Source organism: Girardinichthys multiradiatus, chromosome X (assembly GCF_021462225.1).
Source record: "Girardinichthys multiradiatus isolate DD_20200921_A chromosome X, DD_fGirMul_XY1, whole genome shotgun sequence".
Lineage (NCBI taxonomy): Eukaryota > Metazoa > Chordata > Actinopteri > Cyprinodontiformes > Goodeidae > Girardinichthys > Girardinichthys multiradiatus.
Window position 1 is genome coordinate 15,918,266 of NC_061817.1, and position 20,464 is coordinate 15,938,729.

The 20,464-nt window shown below is 40.9% G+C and overlaps 1 protein-coding gene and 1 pseudogene across 1 annotated transcript; one reads left to right on the top strand and one right to left on the bottom strand.

Annotated features, from left to right (window-relative positions):
* Positions 1-1,211: 1,211 nt before the first annotated feature.
* Positions 1,212-4,386, top strand: LOC124863014 (annotated as a pseudogene).
* A 3,490-nt stretch (positions 4,387-7,876) lies between these two features.
* Positions 7,877-19,584, bottom strand: LOC124862325 (GTPase IMAP family member 8-like). Its single transcript, XM_047356169.1, has 6 exons — positions 18,922-19,584; positions 15,767-16,322; positions 14,185-14,282; positions 13,858-13,989; positions 13,086-13,676; positions 7,877-9,695 (listed from the first exon to the last, which is right to left on the bottom strand). The coding sequence occupies exons 1-6, from the start codon at positions 18,950-18,952 to the stop codon at positions 9,622-9,624; spliced, it is 1,482 nt and encodes a 493-aa protein (XP_047212125.1). The 5' UTR covers positions 18,953-19,584; the 3' UTR covers positions 7,877-9,621.
* Between the last annotated feature and the right edge of the window lie 880 nt (positions 19,585-20,464).

Below are 20,464 nucleotides of genomic sequence, written 5' to 3' on the forward strand. Positions count from 1 at the left end.
TTATGTAGCAAACAAAAAATTGTAAAATAACTTTAAATATGTTTTATATTTTAGAATCCTTACAGTGGCCGCTCTTTGCAGTGATGACTGAAATATTAACCTCTGACCATCTTTCAATGAACCTCTGGGAAGTGAGACTCTTCAAGACTCTTTGGAAAACCATTTCAGGTGACCACCTCATGAAGCTCATGGAGAGAATCAAGAGATCAAAGCAGTCATCAAAGCAAAGGGTGGCTATTTGGAAAAATCTAGAATATAAATATGTTTAGTTATTTCACACTTTTTTGTTTACTACACAATTTCACGTGTGTTCATTCACAGTTTTGTTGCCTTTGGTGAGAATCTACAATTTAAATAGTCATGAAAATAAAGAGACCCATTAAGTGAAAAAGTGTATCTCAAGGTTTTGACCGGTAGTGTACCTGAATTTTCCAACTGTGGGACAATAATGGATATTTCTATTTCTACTTTCTCTATTTTGGGCTGTCAAGGCAGGTATATACTGTTCCTCTGGAAGTTACAAATTGATGAATGGTTGGTATTAAACGTTCAGTGGAATACCAACTCATACCAGAAAAACTCTTGTTTTATCTTTCATGATAAAATGGTTATCCATGGCATGCAAAAGAACATCATAAAGGAGGTTCTAAAACCCAAGACTGAAAAATAAAAACAATCTGTGTTTTGAACACTGAGAATCTTCAAAGACTCTTCTCCATAAGCCCGAAGAAGAGCTGTTGCTCATTACCATTTGATGGGTTTTAGTCTTCGGATTATTGTCCATGAGGTTCATTATTTTTTAAGCAGATACGTCGGGCTCTATTTTTACACCTGTCGCCAAACGATTAAAAACCTTCCTAACAGTAACAAATTGCTTCAAATTTGATCAATTTCACACCAATTGGTTGGTGATAGAAACTTGAAAGCCTAGTCTTGCAACTATTTCCAGAATTATTAAGCACTGAAAAAAAGTATGGTCAGTAGTTTTAATTACAGTTTGGCAAACATTGCAGTGGTTGTATGAAATCTCAATCACTGGAATCGTAAACATAACATAACAAACAAAACAAAAAAAATTAAGTTAATTTCATTGGATAAATAGGACAAGTTTTCATTTTTCCACTAGAGCTACTGAGTGGCGTAGGGATATGGGGATGGTCTGCGGAAGGATATCACCACCCCCTCCATGCTTCAGCTCTATATCCCCACCGCCCTACAGCCGGTGCCATTTTCCATTGTGAAGAACTACACCCTAAAGCAACGTCGTTGTTAGACATCAGTGTCTTTGCCGAAATGGCAGTGTAAAAGTGTGCCGCCACCCAGCAGCAACCAACAAAACAGTGCATCCAGCCAGTGCACTGAGTCGCTTCTAACTCAGCAACATGTCGTAAGTATTATTTTTTGTTACTTTTGTCGATGACAGCTGTTCCTGCCTACAGTGGCCGCCTGTCTGATAAGGCTGCCGGGGTTTTATAGGAACAGTAGAATCATTTAAAGGGCAAATTTATGATTATTTGTTACACTTTAAGATAAATTATAAAAAGCTTAGCGTCATAAATGATGACTTTGTAACATTCATTTTCTAAAAATTGTATTAACTCGACTGGTATTATTATTATCATTATTATTATAGGGAAAGCACATCATTACTTCCGTTATATCCGATATAGTTTTCCCCTTTCAAATGTCTGCCATGGTCGAGTGCCAGCGTGGCAGAAAATGGGTCATGTGCTGTTTTTTGTTTTTTTTAAATCAAAATGGCGGCTTTCTGTGGGTGGATTTGGAACAAACGTCGCTGCTGTTGGTAAAGGGAGTCCTTTTTTTTTTTTTTTTTTTTTTTTTTTTTTTGAGACCTTGTAATGCGCATTGACGTCAGAATCACACGTCCGGTATTCAGGAAGAGACAGGTGACGTAAGGAAAGTCCAACTCATAGGGGGCAGTGTTGTTACAAAATTTATATGTTTTTTCATACACATAATGAAAGAAAATAATGTAATCTAATGAACAGTTTTAAAGTAGAATTACATTCAAAACTATATTTATGTATAAAAATAGATGATTAACTACTAAAATAAGAGAATCAGGGTTTTATCTCCTTAGGGTTGACTCCCTAATAAATTCTGACAATTTTAATGTCGCATTATGCAGTTTATTATGAAAAATGTTGAAAAGCAAGATTTTTATGGGTGGTCTGATATAGTTTGGGGAAATTGAAGTGTTTTAAATACATTTTGTTTCATATTTTTTAATTTGCATATTAGTTTTTCATTAGTAACAACCTTTTTTAAAATAAACAATCAGGATTTGAAAATGGGTCAAATTAGTAAAATCTAAAATGTTTTTTTCAAACATTTAACCCCTGTTCCCAAGTATGTTTCTGTTGCTTACCACATAAAGTTGCCACTCCCAGTACTGCAGACAAGCATAGTTTCTAAGAAGAAATAAAGTCAATGCAGTGTCTACTGTTTTAACAAAATAAACTTTTTTCACATTAAACATTTATTTATATTATGTTTATAAAGTATACAATGTTTGACAAATCTTGCATTCCACTTTTCAGGTCCTACGTGGAAACCTTCAGCACTGCTGCATTTGACAGCATAAGAGAGTTGATCGCCACCCTAACTTTGTCACACACCCTACTTGTGACTGACAACGACCACTATGACCATGATAATGAAAAGCTCACAGTTTGGCCTGGAAGACATGGAGGACCTTCTCTGGGGGCCTTCTTCTCCCATGGTTGATGCCATGGACCCCCCTTTTTCTTCACCCTGACAAAGACGGACAACAGGAAGGAGGAGAAGGCTCGTTGCCGGGGCATATGTCGCCCCTCGCCGCCTTGGTTGTTTCTTCTTTATCCTCCCCTCCGCCTTTCTACTCTCCTCCTCCCTCACCACCAGCTGTTAACCTCAGTGGTCGGGACAAAGCTGGGACGGAGTCTGACCTGCTCCCCTTCTCTTGGTTGGACCACCCTGTTCAGCTGAGTTCGAGTCGGATGGTTTCGGGGGACAGCAAAGGTGATTGTAAGAAATGTAAACATTTTATTTGTGTGAGGATTAAGGCTTACAATGTGTTTGTGTGTCTCCAGATGATGCACTCTGTGATCTGGACTGGATGGTTGAGAGGGTGGATCTAAGTGATTTTGACCTGGGCTCCCTGATTGATCCCTGCAGCCCTGTTGAAGATTCCCCCAGCTCTCCAGAAGATCTCCTTGCTTCTCTGGATTGTCCCATGGAGCTTGACTCCATCCCACTGCCAACCCTCTCAGCTCCTGTGTGCTCAAGTCCTCCTCCTGCTTCCTTTCCCCACATCCCATCTCTCTCCAGTTCCACTGTTGGTTCAGATCCCTCTGTCATTGCAGTAGATGAGCCTGAATCTTTCCCCGGTGGGCAAGAGGTTCCCTCCTCCCCACTTTTGGTCCCAGAGCCACAAGAGGAGCTTGAAATCAAGTCTGAACCTGCTTCTCCTGGCTCTTCTCCTGCTGTTGTTGATTCTCCATCCTCTCCAGCCTTCACGTTGGACTGGGCAGTGAAGTGGATATCTCTGAGAGCGAGTTAAAGCCTGTTGTAGCTTCTGTGGTGCCTGAGGTCCCAAAGATCTTGCTGTCCCTCGCCCCGACACGCATTGTCCTTGTGCTGACTCCTAAAAATGATGTCAGGGTCACTCCCACAGCTGTGGTAATCCACTGCTCCCCACCGACTTCTCCTGCACAGACGTCCCCCAGAAGCAGACCCTACCCTGAGCCCAAACACAAATCCAGTCCACCCACCTCCAGCTCCACCTCCCCAGATGGAACTGAAAGGTCAACTCTGAAAGCACCAAAGGACAGGAAACGGAAGATGGAGCAGAATAAGACAGCTGCCACACGCTACAGGCAGAAGAAAAGAGTCGAACAAGATTCACTTCTGGTGGAGCATGCTCAGCTGGAGAGGAAGAATGTGGAGCTGATGGAGAAGGCTGAATCTATGGCCAGGGAGATCAAGTATCTAAAAGATCTGATGGAGGAAGTTCGCCAGACTAGGATTAGAAAAGGCCTAAGTGCTGACCCCTAGTGGTCAGGCCTGGAGATGGCTGATTGTGATTAGCAAATTAAATGGATCGTGCAGGTTTTTTTATTTTATTTTTTAATTCAAGCTATCAGTATAGCATGTCTTGGAACCTTATTCTACATGTATTCAACACTGGTATTAAATAAATGTATTAATCATATATTTCCAACAAGGAATATGTAACCTTGTCTGAAGCTACTGGCATGTACTTTCTTCCTAGCTATGGACCTCAATATAACTTAAATATAAAATGTATTTTTAAAGTTTGTGTGTAACAAAGTATAACCTGACTATATGTAGAATGAATCTCTTAATAAAGAGTCTTAAACCAAATCAGATCTCGATTTATTGTAATAACTGATGAACAGAAGCAAAATGTTCTTTCAAATGGAGTGAAAACAACAAAAGGTCATTTAACCAGTGAATGCTGCTTTAGGATGATGATCTGGTGGAAACTCCCGGCATGTATTTTCTTTGATTTGACAATTATATTTAATATATCCCTTTAAAACTAGACTATTCCTGTATAAAACTAACTGGTAATTATTCATAAGGACATTTTCATGAATAACAATCAAGCAGCCAAAAAAATAGTCAACATGAGAATTATTAGTAATGCACTCCACAACTATGCTATGCAAGAGTGACAAGAAGAAAGCAGTTGAAACCCAAAAGAAGTTGGGTTTAAGGTTTTCCACAAGACACATAGGGGACACAGCAAGCATGTGGAAGAAGTTGCTCCAGTCATATGAGACCAAAACTGAACTTTTTGGCATATATGCAATATGCATATTGCTGTGTGGAGGAAAACTAAGAATGGCCATCACTCTGACAAATCTTCCTTCTCATTGAAACAGTGGTGGCAGCATCATGCTATGGGTATTATTTTCTTTAGCAGGGACAAGGAAGCTGATCAGAGTTGATGGGAAGGATGGAGCTAAATATCATACAAGAAGAAAACCTGTTAGGGTATACAACACTTAAAATGTGGTTTATGCCCCAGTCAAAGTCCAAACCTAAATACAATTGAGAACCTGTGGCAAGACTTGATAATTGATGCTTTAAGAAGCTTTCTATCCAATCTGGCTTTACTTGATCTATCTTGAAAAAAGAGGAATAAGCAAACATGACTTAAGTTGCAGCAAAAAATTGGTTCTTCAAAATACTGATTCATGGGGGGCTAAATACAAATGTATCCTGCACTTTTTGTTAAAAAAAAATTAAATAACAAACCCTTTGTTTTTCCACTTCAAAATCTTGCCCTAGTTCGTATTGGTCTATCAGATACAATTTCAATGAAAGACATTACACTTTCTGGTTGATCTTTTCAAACATCTTGGAACATCTTGTCTTTCAACTTATAAGACAACATGTTCCAAAAGATCAAGGGGTATGAATACTTTTCCGAGATGCTGTACATTTCTGGATATGGAATTGACCTGTTTGTCTTGTAAAGTGCCTTAAAATAACACATGCTGTTAATTTCTGCTAAATAAATATCCTGAACTGAATAAGGTGATTGTAAATGTTAAGAAGCCATGTTGTCACACATGGCAGACATTTTGAGAAAATACCATGTTTTTGTTTGAACTGTCATTGGTGTTACCTTATGAGCCACAGGCTGGGTCAAAGTAGTTCAAATAAATGTGTACTGAATGTGTAAACTAATCTTTAACTTCATATTATTGTTTGTGACCTGAAACAAAAGCCTAATGATGTCCATCTGTTATAGACCTGGGTAATGACCTGCAGCAAACCGAACTCACATGACATTTAAATCAAATGACGGTCATGTGAAGTAAATATTACACTTGCACAAAACTAAAAACAATTTGAATGTTTTGCTTTGGGTGGATTTAATTCTTATAATAACTAAATTAACAGTCTTCCTGTAACTAAAGACCTGCATCTAAACCTTAAGTGCACATTTGTCACAATGTCCGCCGGGAATTGGGTTTGGATGCTGACGTAGGCGAAGTCCAAACAACATTACCCACAAAAATGCTTGCATTCATCCTACAACTGGCCCTCGGTGGACATGCAGTAATTGGCCCGGGCTGCGGTCCAGAAAGCTTAAAGGGAGATCTATACACAAGTGGAAATGTGCCAGGGAGAAATGGTGCAGAGCAAGTATGCAGATCATTTTCTCCTGGGAAAAAATGGGCGGGGAAGGAAGAAAAATGTCACTTTCTGGATTCTGCATGTTACTAATTTATAGAAGTTAAGATGCAACCGCAATCAGCAAACGTTTTCAAATTCTATTTCTGGTGGCGGTAATTATTAGGTAATACACTATTGTAGTATCCAGCTTGCTCAGCCGCCATCTAGTGGTTATTTATACCCCCTATTACTGTCTCCTCCAAAGTAAAATTAAATACGATTTTTAATTAATTATACGGGGGTATCTTTTAAAAATGTGATAATTTAGAGGTCGAATGATCTCCTTACTGCCTCTGAGGAGGATCTAGTTTTATGTTCTAGACCTGATGAGTCTGGGTGCTGCTGCTAAACACAATGTCATTAGAAAAAGAGTTGAACATGTTGGCATTAGAGGGGCAACTTTAAACTGTTTCTGATATATTTCAGGTTGTAAATGTTCAGAATGAACTATCAGTTCATACCAAAGTCATGTGTTCCACACGGTTCTGGACTTTCTTGGGGAAATCTTACATTATGATATTGATACTATACAGTATCTACTGTATAAACCCAAACAAATTCTACAGCCTTCAGAGGCAATAGGCTCTGGATGTCCTGCAGCTTACTACATCTGACCCTCAGCAAAACAGATTCATTTGTCTCTTTAACGCTCAGAGATTCACTTTTGACACAAATGTTACAATCAGAAACTTTTTTTTTATATTTGCTTAGACCTGCCTTTAATTCTCTATCAGAAAAGTAATTCATCCTTCCATCTACAGAACATTGCCAAAGTCCCAAACATATTTTCAACGAGTGATGCTGAAAAACGTTTCCATGCATTTTCTTTCAGGATGAATAATTGTAACGCAATTTCGGCTGACTGTCCAAACAACTCCCTCCAAAATGCTACAGCCAAGGCTTCCTCAAACAGTTATTCTGCACTGCTGGTCTCTCTACATTTATGCCCTGTGAAATTGAACTTTTAAAGATCTCATTATCATATAAAATACTACAAGACGTATTATCCCTCAAGGCAAAAGGGTCTAAACTGTTTTCAGAATTTCCCAGTCCAGAACTGAAGGCGAGGCCTTTCGCTTTTAAGATTCCTTCTTCAAACTTTATTATTGAGGAGTAATATTTTTAAAGCACTGTTATGGCCTGCTGCCTATCTCCAGGCAGTTCATTGGGCGGGAGGCGGGTCACCAATCAAAGGACAACATAGAGACACGCCGGACAAGCCACTATGCAGGTACGAGGACAAGAAATTGCTCTTTATATGTTAAAGGTTGTTGGCCCCTAACCTACGGTGCCAGGCTGAGAAGAAAAAGCATTAAACAGAAGAACATCTAAGAAGCCCATGGTAACTCTGGAGGAGCAGCCTGGAGATCCACCGCTCAGGTGGAAGTATCTGTTGACTGGTCAACTATAAGTTGTGAACTCCCCAAACTTGGCCTTTATGAGAACATTGGTAAGAAGAAAGCTATTGCTGAAAAAAAGTCATATGCTGTGGGAATGCTTTTCTTCAACAAGGACGTGAGAATGTAACAAAATGAATCATTATCCTGCTACTAATGCATCACTTTGTGATGGTCTGTTACATAAAATTCCAATAGAATACATCAAAACCTAAATATATGAGCAAAGTTAAACACTACAATCAAAGCAAACAAATACCCACTAGTATATTTGAACCTTTTATTGTTGTCGGAGGATGAACAAAGTACTGATGATGATACAAGATTTACCACAGTCAGTAACGTCACTTTGGCTGCAGTAAAGTCGTAGAACTTACACAGTGCAAAATGCTTTGCTAAGAGCTTTCACTTTAACGTATTTTCACGTTGCAAAATATACACAGCATATACAACATATTCACAATTAAGAGCAAGACTCAGAGTGAAGGTTTGCCACATCCTGGTAGGAAATTTTAAAGGCATGCTCGTCACACTAAGTGCTGCGGTAGCCTACGTCACTAGGAGAAGCACGGAGTCAGTAAAACACAGAGAAGGCTGGGTCAGGGTTTTCTTTTGTTCCTCGCTTCATGTATAGAAAAGGAGATTTGGCTGCCTGGCAGTGGTGTCCGTCACATGTTGAACAGGCTTCCTTCCCCTTCCTCTTCCACTGTGCCTCAACATTTCTTGCGTTAGTACAGATGAGGTGGAAGGACGTGAATGCCACACCAGAGAAGTCACAGGTTTATTTTTAAGCAAGAGTCAGAAGAATAAGAAGTGAGGTTGCCTTCAACTCTTTAGGCACTCGTTTGTTCGCATGCAGTGTCTTTACGTGCCGCGGACGGCTGAATATACGTTTACATATTACTTTTTATTCAAATTGTTCCTTGTTAAGAAAAAAATCGTACGTCAGGAGCTGATGTCTCATGGATGTAGAAAAAGGTTAGCAGGTAGTAAAAGCCCCCGCGCGAGCTCTGAATGGTTCATGAGGTTATTTAGTTTGTGTAACATGCGAAAGCTTGCCGTAGCGTTTTAAGGATACAGCTTCCAGGCTCCCGCTCTCACGCTGTGATGCTGAGGCACGGAGATGAATCTACCTTGTCGATATTTGCGCTGGATGCATGACGGTTGCAGAGCCAGCCCGAACTGCTCTGCTGGGATCTGAGGCTGCACGGTTTCAAGGCAGCCTTCCCTTTACTCTTTTGTTCTCCTTGAGAAAGAAGGCTAAGCAACGGTGCAACAGAATATGCACTATTTTACAAAATGTATGTTATTTTTTTTTTAGCACGGGAGAGCTGCTTCTTGTTGTCTAAACACACAGAATCTCTCCGGCTGGATTCATGATGTGACTCACGTCTGCAGTTTAGCAAACAGCATCGATCAGCTTTTTTCTAAATTGCCATATTTTCCCCTGAAGGGATCAGTTCAACCCGACTCCCTGAGCAGACCCTATTCGAACTTTAATGAAGGCAATTTTGATATTCAGAATGTGAATGTGGATCACACACGGTGAAAACTACGCTTGTGTCTCCGCCCTGTGGAGCTCAGTTTTTGTTTTACGCTGGAGCTGCTTTACCTCTTCAAAGCTGCTGCAGCAGGAGACAACCTCACCAAGGCACCCGCTTATCTTCCATAAAACAGAAATCACCGATTGTAGCTTCATTTGAAAGTCAAAGTGAACATGGATTTGCAATGATGTCGCTTTAACAGCAGCAGAGTTGGAGTCTATTCCCAGTGGTATTTGGATCCGGTTAGTAAAGGCTGAGCTTTGCTGAGTGAACAGTGGGTATGGTCTTTATAAGAAAGAGCTACATGTCCCAACTCTTGCTTCTAACCCTTTTGTTCTTCCCTGAATCTTTTTGGATTTACTGAGGGAGATTTTAGATGAGGCGAAGGTTACATGAGGTGATGTTTGGGGTCTACCGAAGACAAAGCCAGGGAACACTGGCTCCCCCCCAGCTCTGGGGCGTTCTTGTCACTGCAGCTGGCATCCCCGGCAGTCGTCCTCCGGTTCGGTGTTGTCCGAGGAGTAAGAGCTCTCCTCGCTCACTGTCAAACGAAACACCAAAGCGTTAGTGTTAATTGGCTCTAAAAACATGTAAAACAAACTCCATCTACTTAGGGTCTGATCGATGTGTTGGCAGCCCTGGTTAGACTTTTTTAAATGTTTTACTGTGAGGTTATCCTAGTTGCAGTAAAAGATGTTTGGTTTTAAACTTTAGATCATGACTCAAAACCCGAATAGATGTTTCTATGGGAATTTCCCATCAGTTTAGATTTAATGGCTGCAGTTCAGCTTCTTATCGACGCACAACGTGAAAGCAGCAGCCGGCTGACTTGTGCATGCAGCTGGTGCACGTTTGTGAAAAATGATTGTTGAATGACAGATGCAGGCCCTCAGATCACATCTCTTTTATGGAAGGGCCGGCTTGTATAACGTAAGCATTGCACTGTAGTAAACAAGGTGGCGGGTTTAAATATTCTGCCTCCAGTCCAGATCTGTCTCTTCCCCTTTACAGATTTCTTCTGTTTCTGCTTTTTTTTTTGTCACACTTAAATGTTTCAGATCATCCAACACATTTTAATATAAGACAAATATAACCAGTCTATCTACTGGAAGATGATTTCAGAAGATTATTATTACATAGGGAAAAAAGTAACTGCCTGCCATACTAGCTGCTTGTGCCATCCTTGGCTGCATCATCTGCCATCAAGCTCTTGCCATAACAGGCAGTGAATCTTTTACATCACTGTGAAAGACTCTTCTTTGCAGAGTTATTTTTAATTCGGCATCATCTCAGAGCTTTTAAGCATGAGCAGAATGTTTAATGTCATGCCATAGTATGTTAATAGGATTAAAGTAGAGACTTTAACTAGGCCCTCCAAAAACCTTTGTTTTGTGTTGTTGTGCCATTCAGAGATGGGGTTACTAGTGCGGTTTCGTTTTTTTATCCTTTTTAAGGGTGCTTGAGCTTAAGGGGTAAAACTGATGCCTGGACAATCTCCTCCAATTATTCCAAGTTGTCCAGTTCCTGATAAAAAAAGAAATCAAATCTGCCCCACACCATCACGCTACCACTTCCAGGTCTGATTGTTGTTCTGATTGCTTTTTCTGATGCTCTGTTAGTTTTACACCATATCTAACAAGAGAAACGTCATCAAATTATTTTACCAAAGGCTGTGGGGAACATGGAGATGGTAAATATGAGACGGACCTTTGTGATGTTTTTGGTCAGCAGTGGTTTTCATCTCGAAACTCTCAAGGAGGACAGTTTTCTTCCAGTCTCTTTCTTACAGCTGAATCATGAACTCTACATTAACTGAACCAAGAGAGGCATGTAGTGCTTTAGATGTTGTTCTCGTTTCTACTGAAACTTCCTGGAGGCTTTGCTAATGTGATCTTGAAGTACATTTAGCAGGCCAGTCACTCCTGTCAAGGTTTCAGCCACGTGTGAATAATGTCTCTCACTGTGGATCACTAGTCCCAAATCCTTAAAAAAGGTTTAGAGAGACTCTTCTGTCGTTGTTTTTTATCTGATTGCTTTAGGTCACATCATCATCTAAATCATCAGGGGCCTCATGTACAAAGTGTAACTATGCACAAAAACCTCGCGGCTCAGTTATGCACAATTCGGCATGTACAAAAATTAACGCGGCGTAAGAATATGCGGAAGCCACGCAAACTTTTTTTGTTTGTTGACAATAATAAACTACAGAGAACTAAAACTCACATGAACACACTGAAATATGACCCAGTTCAGTTTTTTGGAATTCACGGACCATCAGTCTGATGTTTTTTCACGAGTTTGAGCTTTTATGGTTTAAACCCGAGTGATCAAACTGAATTACATTTGGCCTCATACAAAACGTAACACAGCTCAGGAAATGATGGAAACAACCATACAGATGTAAACTGTAAAACTTCCTCTGTTTTTGTCTGTACGCTGAGGAGCATAGACTGCATGTGAATCAACTCGGGGGCACTTTCATTCTCACTGAAAAAGAAAACTGTGTCGGATAAGCAGAATACCTCCTAACATGTCAGGTTTGATGATTCCTAAGGTGGACAAGCTGGAGACAATCACACATGTCCATAAATGCTGCATAAGGTTGCGCGTAATCGTAGAAAAATGGCAGCTTTGGCACAGCTGGAGGACATCGCCAATAAAGAAGCTGGAGGAAGCGTTTTTTTTCAGAGATCATACTGATCAGCTGGTACATGATGATGCGTGGCTTATCAGCCGGTTAAAATTGCCCAGGGCAAATATTTTGGAGCTCTGCATAGAGCTGGCCTCAGTGTGATGGCAGGAGGAGCCATGTGTCACCTATGGTTCAAGTTCTCATTACGCTGTGGTCCTTTCAGCCGGAGCTTTTAAGATGGAGCTGAGAGGCAGGTTGAGAATTTAACAGTTACCTCTGAGCCAGGCCATGCCAGCCATAGGGGACGGCCTCATCCGTATGTCGCTCAGATATGTATTAAATTCCCCTAACCTGTGGCTAAAATGGTAAACATTATATTGCAATTTGCCACTTTCTAAACGTAATCATAGCTATGGACTGCTTCAACGACACCATCTGTAAATTAATTTTCTTTTGTGAATAGAAATCATCTTCATACAATATGTGCAACCTATGTGATGCACAGATGTGTCCCATGAACGCAACGGCACGTTGGCCTCCTCAACTCAAGATTCCTTTCTACTGTAATAATATTATAATAATAGTTATAATATTCTATTCTATTCTAGGCAGTTTCACACATCTAAATTTTTTTGTGCACCGTAAGTTTTATAATTTCTCCCTACCGCCAACTTTTAGTATGAAAGCTGCACACTCTATTGTACATGAGGCCCCAGGTCAATGGACTTGTTTTAGTTTTGCTTACAGTTTAGTGGCCTTTGGTGTTTTGTAATGTGTTATATTTTTTTGCATGTGGTTAACTTTAATTCTTTCTTGAGCTGCTGTTACTTTAGAACAAAATTGTAAATGAGATTTAGATATCTTTCCTGGTTAAATAAAGTATTAATAAATGATGTGGTCCTTTTTGAGACCTTTTGCCCTACTTCGTGTTGTCAGACAGGATTTAATCGAGTGATTTCTTGATTCTACAGGTATGGCAATAATCAGGGTTGGATGTAGCTCCTTAAATTAAACTGAAAGATGTGGCGAATCACAGTTATTAAGATTTATAAAGTAGGCAGATATATTTTTACATAAGGTCAGGGTGGTTTAGATTGCTTTTTGTGTTTAATGAATGAAATCATTTGAAAGCTGATTTTTGTATTTACTCAGGCTGTCTTTGTCCTTTATATAGATTTATTAGATGGTCATAAACACTAAATTGTGACAAAGAAGCAAAAGGAGAAGAAATTTGGGCTTTTATTTTTTTGGTCAAGAACACAAGAGAAATTAACTCTGAGAATAAAAAGTGTGACTTACACCACTCTGTCTGGATGGGGAGGAAGGCCTGGTCACCGTTTTCCCTGATCATCTCCTCTATCCTATCCAGAAGCAGCGACACACTCCTGTCCTTGCCGGGTGTCTTACTGTCCAGGACGTGGTAATAGTTCCCACAGTACTCAAGTAGTCTCTGCAGCTCCCGCCCTCCCCTGAGGATGTGCTCCTCGATGGGCGTGTGTCCCAGCCAGTCACCACAGCTGAACAGCACCATGGTGTGGAGGCACGCATTGTCTCCGAACAAAGTCTCGATGTGCGCCAGGAGCGTCCTCCTCTTCCTGGCCGTAAGGGATGAGACGACGGGAAGAACCAGGAGCAGGGTGTGGGGTCCCGGCCTTAGGAGGGCGGCGCCGCGCTGGGACTCCTGTCGGATCCGCTTTGGGGTCCGGCTCACCGAGAACCAGTCCCAGCCCGGGGTGTCGACGATCGTGATCCGGCGGCCACACACAAGCGCTTGCCTCCTATGGCACAGCTCTGTCTCCTGACCCGACTCGAAGAATCGACGGCCCAGAATAGAGTTCCCCACCGAGCTCTTCCCGACGCCCTTCCAACCCAGCAGCAGCAACCTCAACTCTGGAGGTCGAAGCAGAAAAAAGAAACAATCTAAGCAGAATCAAATATCAAGGGTTCCTTCAAGCACCCATCTGGTCTGTTATTTTCGCCTGAACAGCATAACAACACCTGTTCACTTTACCCTCTCCTTCGCTGCATGACTCCCTTTTACACACACACACACCCACACACTCCCTCATACCTCGGGGAGGTCCTCCGATCATCTGCTCCCTCTGCCTGGCGTGCTCCTCCATCCTCATCCTCTCTTCCTCCAGCGCTCTCCGGGCCTGCTCTTCCTCCAGCAAAATCAATTCATTCACCTCAAAGTACCAGCCTGTGTGAAGTCAGCAATAAATGATTTAGCCAGTCATTTTAGGGCAGCTTTGTAACACAAATGGTGGCTAGATTAATAATGCAACAGTCATGGAGGCTACATGAATACTGTATAAGCAGCGTTACTATTTATAACAGCATTATACCTCTATGCTTAAAACTTTAAAGAAGTTGGGACATAAATTATATTGCAAACCTTGGTTGTCGGTGACAATTTCTTCCACCTTTTCCATCAATTCAGGTACTTGAGTGTTTTCCTCTGAGTCTTTAAGGGTGTTATCAAAGGCATGATATCTGTCGAAAAATAAAAAATACCAATATTTGGTTTTCAAAACCTTGTACATAAAAAAAACTGAAATGATTAGTGCCCATTTGTATTCAGGGTTCAGGGTTATTGGAAGATGAGTCTTATGTCTTCTGCAGCCCCTAACAGGTTTTCTTCCAGGGGATGCCCTGTGTTTAGCGCCATTCATCTTCTCATCATACTCAGATCAGCTTCCCTGGCCCTGCTGAAGAAAAGCACCCCACAGCATGATGCTGATAGTTTGCAAAAAGGATTACATCATCTACACATGGTTCTGTTGAGCTGAGAGCTGGGCTTTCTGGGTTCTCTCTCACAGAGGCTAGATTTGTGGAAAGCATAGATGATGTTTATACTATTAACAGATTCTCCCATCGGAGTCATGAATCTTTGCAGCTCCTCCAGAGTTATGATTTTAGGTAGAGGTTAAGGTGGTCTGTACTAGTGCTGTGGTTCTCAAGATCCCTTAAAACCTGGAAACTCCTTGAAACTCCTGGTTTTCTTCAAATGTAACAACGTTTTTAGCTCTGAAAGCGTTGAACATCTAGAGGTTCTTCAAAGTTTGCTGGAATTACATTTTTATGATTAAAGCAATGGTCTTGAAGAGGGTCTCACATTGGTTTGGCCTTGGTCTTGGGCATTGTCTACAACAACAATGTATACAAATACACACCAAAACAAAGATAAATATACAAATAATTTTCTTTCCATCTCACAGCTTTGTTTGTGTTGGTCAATCAGATAAAAGCCCAATGAAATACATTAAAGTTTGTGAAAGTAATGTGACAGATGTGAATAAAGTGAAGCACTGTACATATTTAAAAGACCCTGTTAAATGACTGAAATCATCCCCATGATTCAGAGTGCCGCTGTGAAAGCTAAGCTTCCTCAACAGTGAAAAGGCGTACTGCTGATGCTACCGGCACCATTTTTACTCACACAAATGACAAGAAGGCCTTGTGCCATTTCATCATAAAATTATTAAATAGGACCGTGATTAGATACAGAAAAAATACATACAATGCATTTTTCTTTTAGGTGCAGTGGTGACCTGAAACATGAATGAAACATATAGCTTCATAGATCTTGCTTTTTCTGATTTGGTGTTTTGACAGACCTACTGTTGCACATAATAGGTTCTTTGGCAATTTGAAACGGTGCAGAACAAAAACAATGTCAGTCAGTCATTTTCTACCGCTTATTCCATAGTGTTTGTGGTATAGCTGACCATTTGACCTTGAACTTTGGGTTAAATGGGATCGGGTCAAAGAGCCTCAGAATATTTCTTTGGTCTTACATAAGATCACCTTAAGCTTCACCAAAAATACTCCTTGACTCATAAGAGAAAGGTTAAGGTGTTTCTACAAGACCTGAAAAACGTTGATGGGTTTTTGTTTTCCTGTTCACTCTTGTGCCATCGTGTTCTCAACTGTCAGAGATCTCTTACAACTCCATGCAATGCAGATTATTGTCGTACCTGCTTCCACATCTCTCCACCAGCCACTGCAGCGTCTCTCCAGTGTTGGCTATGTGCTCCTCGATGAACACGCCTTTGGGCAGCTTGTCCACTCCAGTAAAGAGGACCATGCAGTATCTCCAGGTGCCTCCACCCAGAGCCCCCAGCTGCTCCTCTGCAGCCTTCCTCTCTCTGTCACTGAAGGGCTGGGTGATCGACACCACCAGGAGAATGGCGTGTGGTCCAGGAGGGCACAGAATGGCCCCCATGCAGGGGCCCTCACTGTCCAGGCTCGGCGGGGGCCGAGCTGGGCTGTCTGATTCGGCGCCAGCATTATCGTCTGTATCGGGTTCTTCATCGTCCTCTGGGTCTGCTGGGATGGCCCAGCATGGAGTGTCGACTACTGTGACTCGTCGCCCGTAGATCTCCGTCTGACCCACATTGCTGTGGGTCGTCTCTGTCCCGGCATCAAACATCTCATCTCCTAGGATGGTATTGGCGGAGGAGGTCTTGCCCGACCGGGGTCCGCCGAGGATCAGCAGCCGCCGCTCAGGGGGGTGGCGACCCCGGTGGTCCCCTATTAATTAAAAAATAAGAAAACAAGATTTATTGATTGCATTGATTAATTGGCTTTGATTTGAGAGGAAAAACATGAAGTGAGCAACTTTAAATGTACCTCCAAACTAACACTGGAAGTACAAATCAAATTTAACTAACAGAACTGCAAACATTTCAGTAACAGGATGTGACTGGAAGCACATTGCAGATATTAACATGTTTTTAAACTTGCAGCCTTATCACTCATATATATATAGAAAGCCTTACAATAAATCCATCTTTTTTTGCAGCAGGATATTCTTTAACTGATGATTAGAAAAATCTGACCGTTAAATTTACTATGTTGCTTCAATGAGGAATATTAGGAAATAATTATTAGTACCCTCAACAATCCACTAAAAACTCAATAAACTGTTTCCGTTTGCACCTTTTTAAAATCATCAGTTTTAAAGAACTTCTAATTATTAATCCATCTGTTTCTGTTTCCCTTGGATTTAGATCTAAAGGCCAATTATCTTAGTCACTCTTAAAAATGGAAAAGACGAGAGAACACGCCATAAAAGTAAAGCAGGTGTTAATTGATTTTTTCAGTCAAGAAATATCTACTTGTATAAAATTGCTCATATCCACAGTCATATTGAGAACAGTGGCAAACAAGTCTGATAAGGACCAATACATACTAGTGAGCAGGATGGCAAGGGAGGTAAACAAAAATCTTTAACGCTCATTGTAAGAGAACTGCAGCAAATGGGTCATAAGGTCTTCATAACAACTATTAAATGCCGTTTACATACCTACCAGCAGCGTGGGATTGACGCCAGGAGAAAGCCTTTTCTTTCCTACCGTCACATATGTGAAAATGTGAAGATTGCTAAACTCTACTGGGACTTTAACTGGAACTGTGTGCTTTGTTTAGATGAGCCTAAGGCTGATCCCTTGGCATGTAATTGAGGTGGCGGTTACCATATCCCACAGAGAAAAGGGTCACTCCTCCAAGAAGCTGATACATCACCAGTTCTTATTGATTCCTATCAGGTAAACATACGTGACTTAATATCGCCTGTACCAGTTATAGGAACAGTTATCAATCCTGCAGCAGACATTATTTTTATGCCTGATGGAAATACCTAATGGCAAATGTACCCTGTCGAAAAATAAATCTACTCTAATGTATTTAAAATATATTAAGACTTTTAAAAATGTACTACTCAAAAATATAACATAAGGCATATAATTGTTAAAAGAATTGAATACGTTCAGTACACAAATATGTAAAACTTTAAGGGAATTCTGATGATTAGTCCGACTATAGTCAAGTATTTCAAATGTAATATGAATATTACATTTTATTATGTATATCTAACTTAACATTACAGTGTTTTTTCAATCTTTGTTCTTGCAGTGATGTATTTTAAAGAGTCATTTTTGTTGCTTGTTGAGAAAAACTGAATATGAATAAAATAGATTGATATCCATGAGAGCTGCTGATTAATGTTAATTATGAATGATACAGAACGTAATAATTACAATGGGTAAAATACCATTGAAAATGTGTCAACTGAGAAAGTTTCCAAGTCTGCCCATGAACAATTTCTGTTTTTAAGGCAAGCCGTTTTCTTCCCACTGCTCCACAGGAACAACTGGGATACCCTTTCCCATAAAAATGAATGGTTTGGGGCTAAGAATTAAAAGCAAAGGGGTGAAATGGGATTTAACCTAACATTGACCTTTTTGGCCACAAGCACTTCTAGTGGGTCTGAAGTAAATCAAAGGAAGAATATGTGGGAAAGTACCTCATGCCCACTTGGTAAGTATAGAGGAGGATCTGTGATGTTGTGGGCCAGTTTTTTTTTTTCAAAGGTTCCTGGGAGTCTTGCTACAGTGCATGGCATCATAAAATACAAACCTTGTAGACTCTACCGTTTACTGAAAATGATTCGTCATTGGGTATTTCAACAGGACAGTGACCTATTGCCATATTACAACAGAAATGGTTCACAGGACATAAAATCAACCTTCTTCCATGACCATCTCAGTCCTGAAACCTAAATCGTACCAAAAAAACAACTTTGGGGGGGAATAGGGAACTGAAGGGAAGAGAGCATAAGGCAGGACCATCTAGAGAGATGCAGGGGGGATGGTCAAAGATCTCTCTCTGTGTCAACCTAGTGAAACCTCACAGGAGAAGTGCTGTCCTATTGACATAGATGGTTGTACAAAGTGAATGTGACTGGCACCTGTGGAAAAGAGAGGAATGGGCTAATTATCATGTGCCCTGACTAAAACGTTATAAGGCAATGAGACATTTTGATGAAATGGCAACAGGGCTGAATTTGGATGCTCAGCAGCTGGCAGGAGAAGCGGCGAATGCCCCGAGAGGAAGAGGAGATGAGGAGAATATGAGGAGCTGAGAGAACTTCATTGATTTCCTCCTGTGGAGGACTGCTGATGAGACTTTCTGTGTTTGTAGCTAATTCCAAGTAGAGCAACAGTTTGCCTATTTACAGAAAACCGAGAAAGAAACAGAGCCGAGAGTTTCCTAGGGGTGGTGTGGTCAAATGAAGGTTGATGATGCAGAACCTGTTCCAGCAGACAATAATAAAAAAAAAAAGACTTACCAGTGTCAGAGGCAGAGGACATGGTAGCCATCTTGAGCGTTGAACCTCTGGCTTCCTCCTCCTCGGGCCCCCTCCTTCGTCTCCTTCTTGCCTCCACGGTGAATTCCTTTCCTCTGGCTCCTTCAGAAAGTGAAGTGGCGTACACACGGCTGCTTCTCAGCTTCTACTTTCACTTCAACCCTCATGCTACTGCAGTGTTAGTCACTCCATCTTCAGTTTGTTGTCTCCCACTCTTTCCTCATTCCTCCCACTCCCTCAGCTCTCTTCTGCAATCTGCTGTATCTCCCTTCTTCCCCTCTTGAGCAACTCTAGACCTCTTCTCTGTCCTCTTTAGTGTATCACCTTCTCCTTCTCCCTCCTTGTCTGCCAAAGCTTTCTCCTTTGCCTTTTTTTTTTTATATCTCCAAGCAGACGAGAAATATTGTGCAATGCAGGAAACTGGAAGCCAAATCCAACTCTGCCTTTGCAGCTCCAGAAAGATGTCTCATCATTTCTCTTTTTTTCTGAGTCAAAGCGGGGGAAAATGTTCCTCCCACTCACTCCTATCACCCAGCAGCAGCAGCAGCAGCAGAATGGACCTGTATGCAGACTGCAGTTCGGAGGACTGATGGAAGGAAGGATAGACGAAGAGAGGGAGGGTCAGAAGTAAGAACAAGAGAGGGTGGACTCTTCTGCTTACAGCTGGCTGTGGTCCCCAGGTGCTGCATAACACACAAACACAATTAATTATATAACCCCTACAGACAGAAATAACACAAGGCAAAAAGAGCCATTCACACATTTAAATATTAACACAGGACAGGTTCTTATATAACACATCAAAGCTCCTGAAAATAGCAGATAGCTATAAGGCGATATTAGCTTAAAATGTAGATATTTCTAAAGGAAATACAGAAATAAGCATATCTATGCACCAATTAAGACATCGCAAATTTACAGACAATAAAAGCCCAAACAAAACATATTCTGTGTGCACTTCCTAAAAGATAAACACTGCTGATATATTTAACACATATAATGGTTGACACACTTTTACGTGTTTTAGCCGCAGTAGCGCTTGAGCGTTGCTAGGGAGTTCGTTTTGTTGGAGACAGCTCTGCCGTACAGCGTCATAGGTGTCGCAATGCGACTTCTCCACGAACGGTACGTCGGTTCGTCTGCCATATTGTGAGTGGCAAGTTCTTAAAGGGAAACTATGAAAAAAATGTTAATATAATGAATGGTATTGCCACGTCAAATTTCACTTTAGGATAGTTAAAAGTATTACTGAATTTTTTTTTTTTCAATAAATAATTATTCATGTGATTTATTTAATAAATACCTTCAGCATTAAGTTTTAGATTACATATTTATTTTTATTTTATTTCTTCACTTACTTAATAGGAAACAAAAACAGACCATGCCGCCAGACGGCCTACAACCATAAGCACAGATCTGTTTTGCACAACTTCTATGCTTCACCAAAATGCCACTCAAAAAATGGCGGGGACGTTGACGTACGCTCAAGTGGCGACTACTAGTGTCGCAATGAGACCTGAGCGCC

Excerpts from the sequence above, each read along its gene's own strand:
- LOC124862325 (XM_047356169.1), bottom strand. The coding sequence starts at position 18,952 with ATGGCTACCATGTCCTCTGCCTCTGACACTG. Across the intron at positions 14,283-15,766 it reads GTGGAGAGATGTGGAAGCAG|ATATCATGCCTTTGATAACA; the intron begins GTACGACAATAA and ends ATTTTTCGACAG. Across the intron at positions 13,677-13,857 it reads GATCGGAGGACCTCCCCGAG|AGTTGAGGTTGCTGCTGCTG; the intron begins GTATGAGGGAGT and ends TTCGACCTCCAG.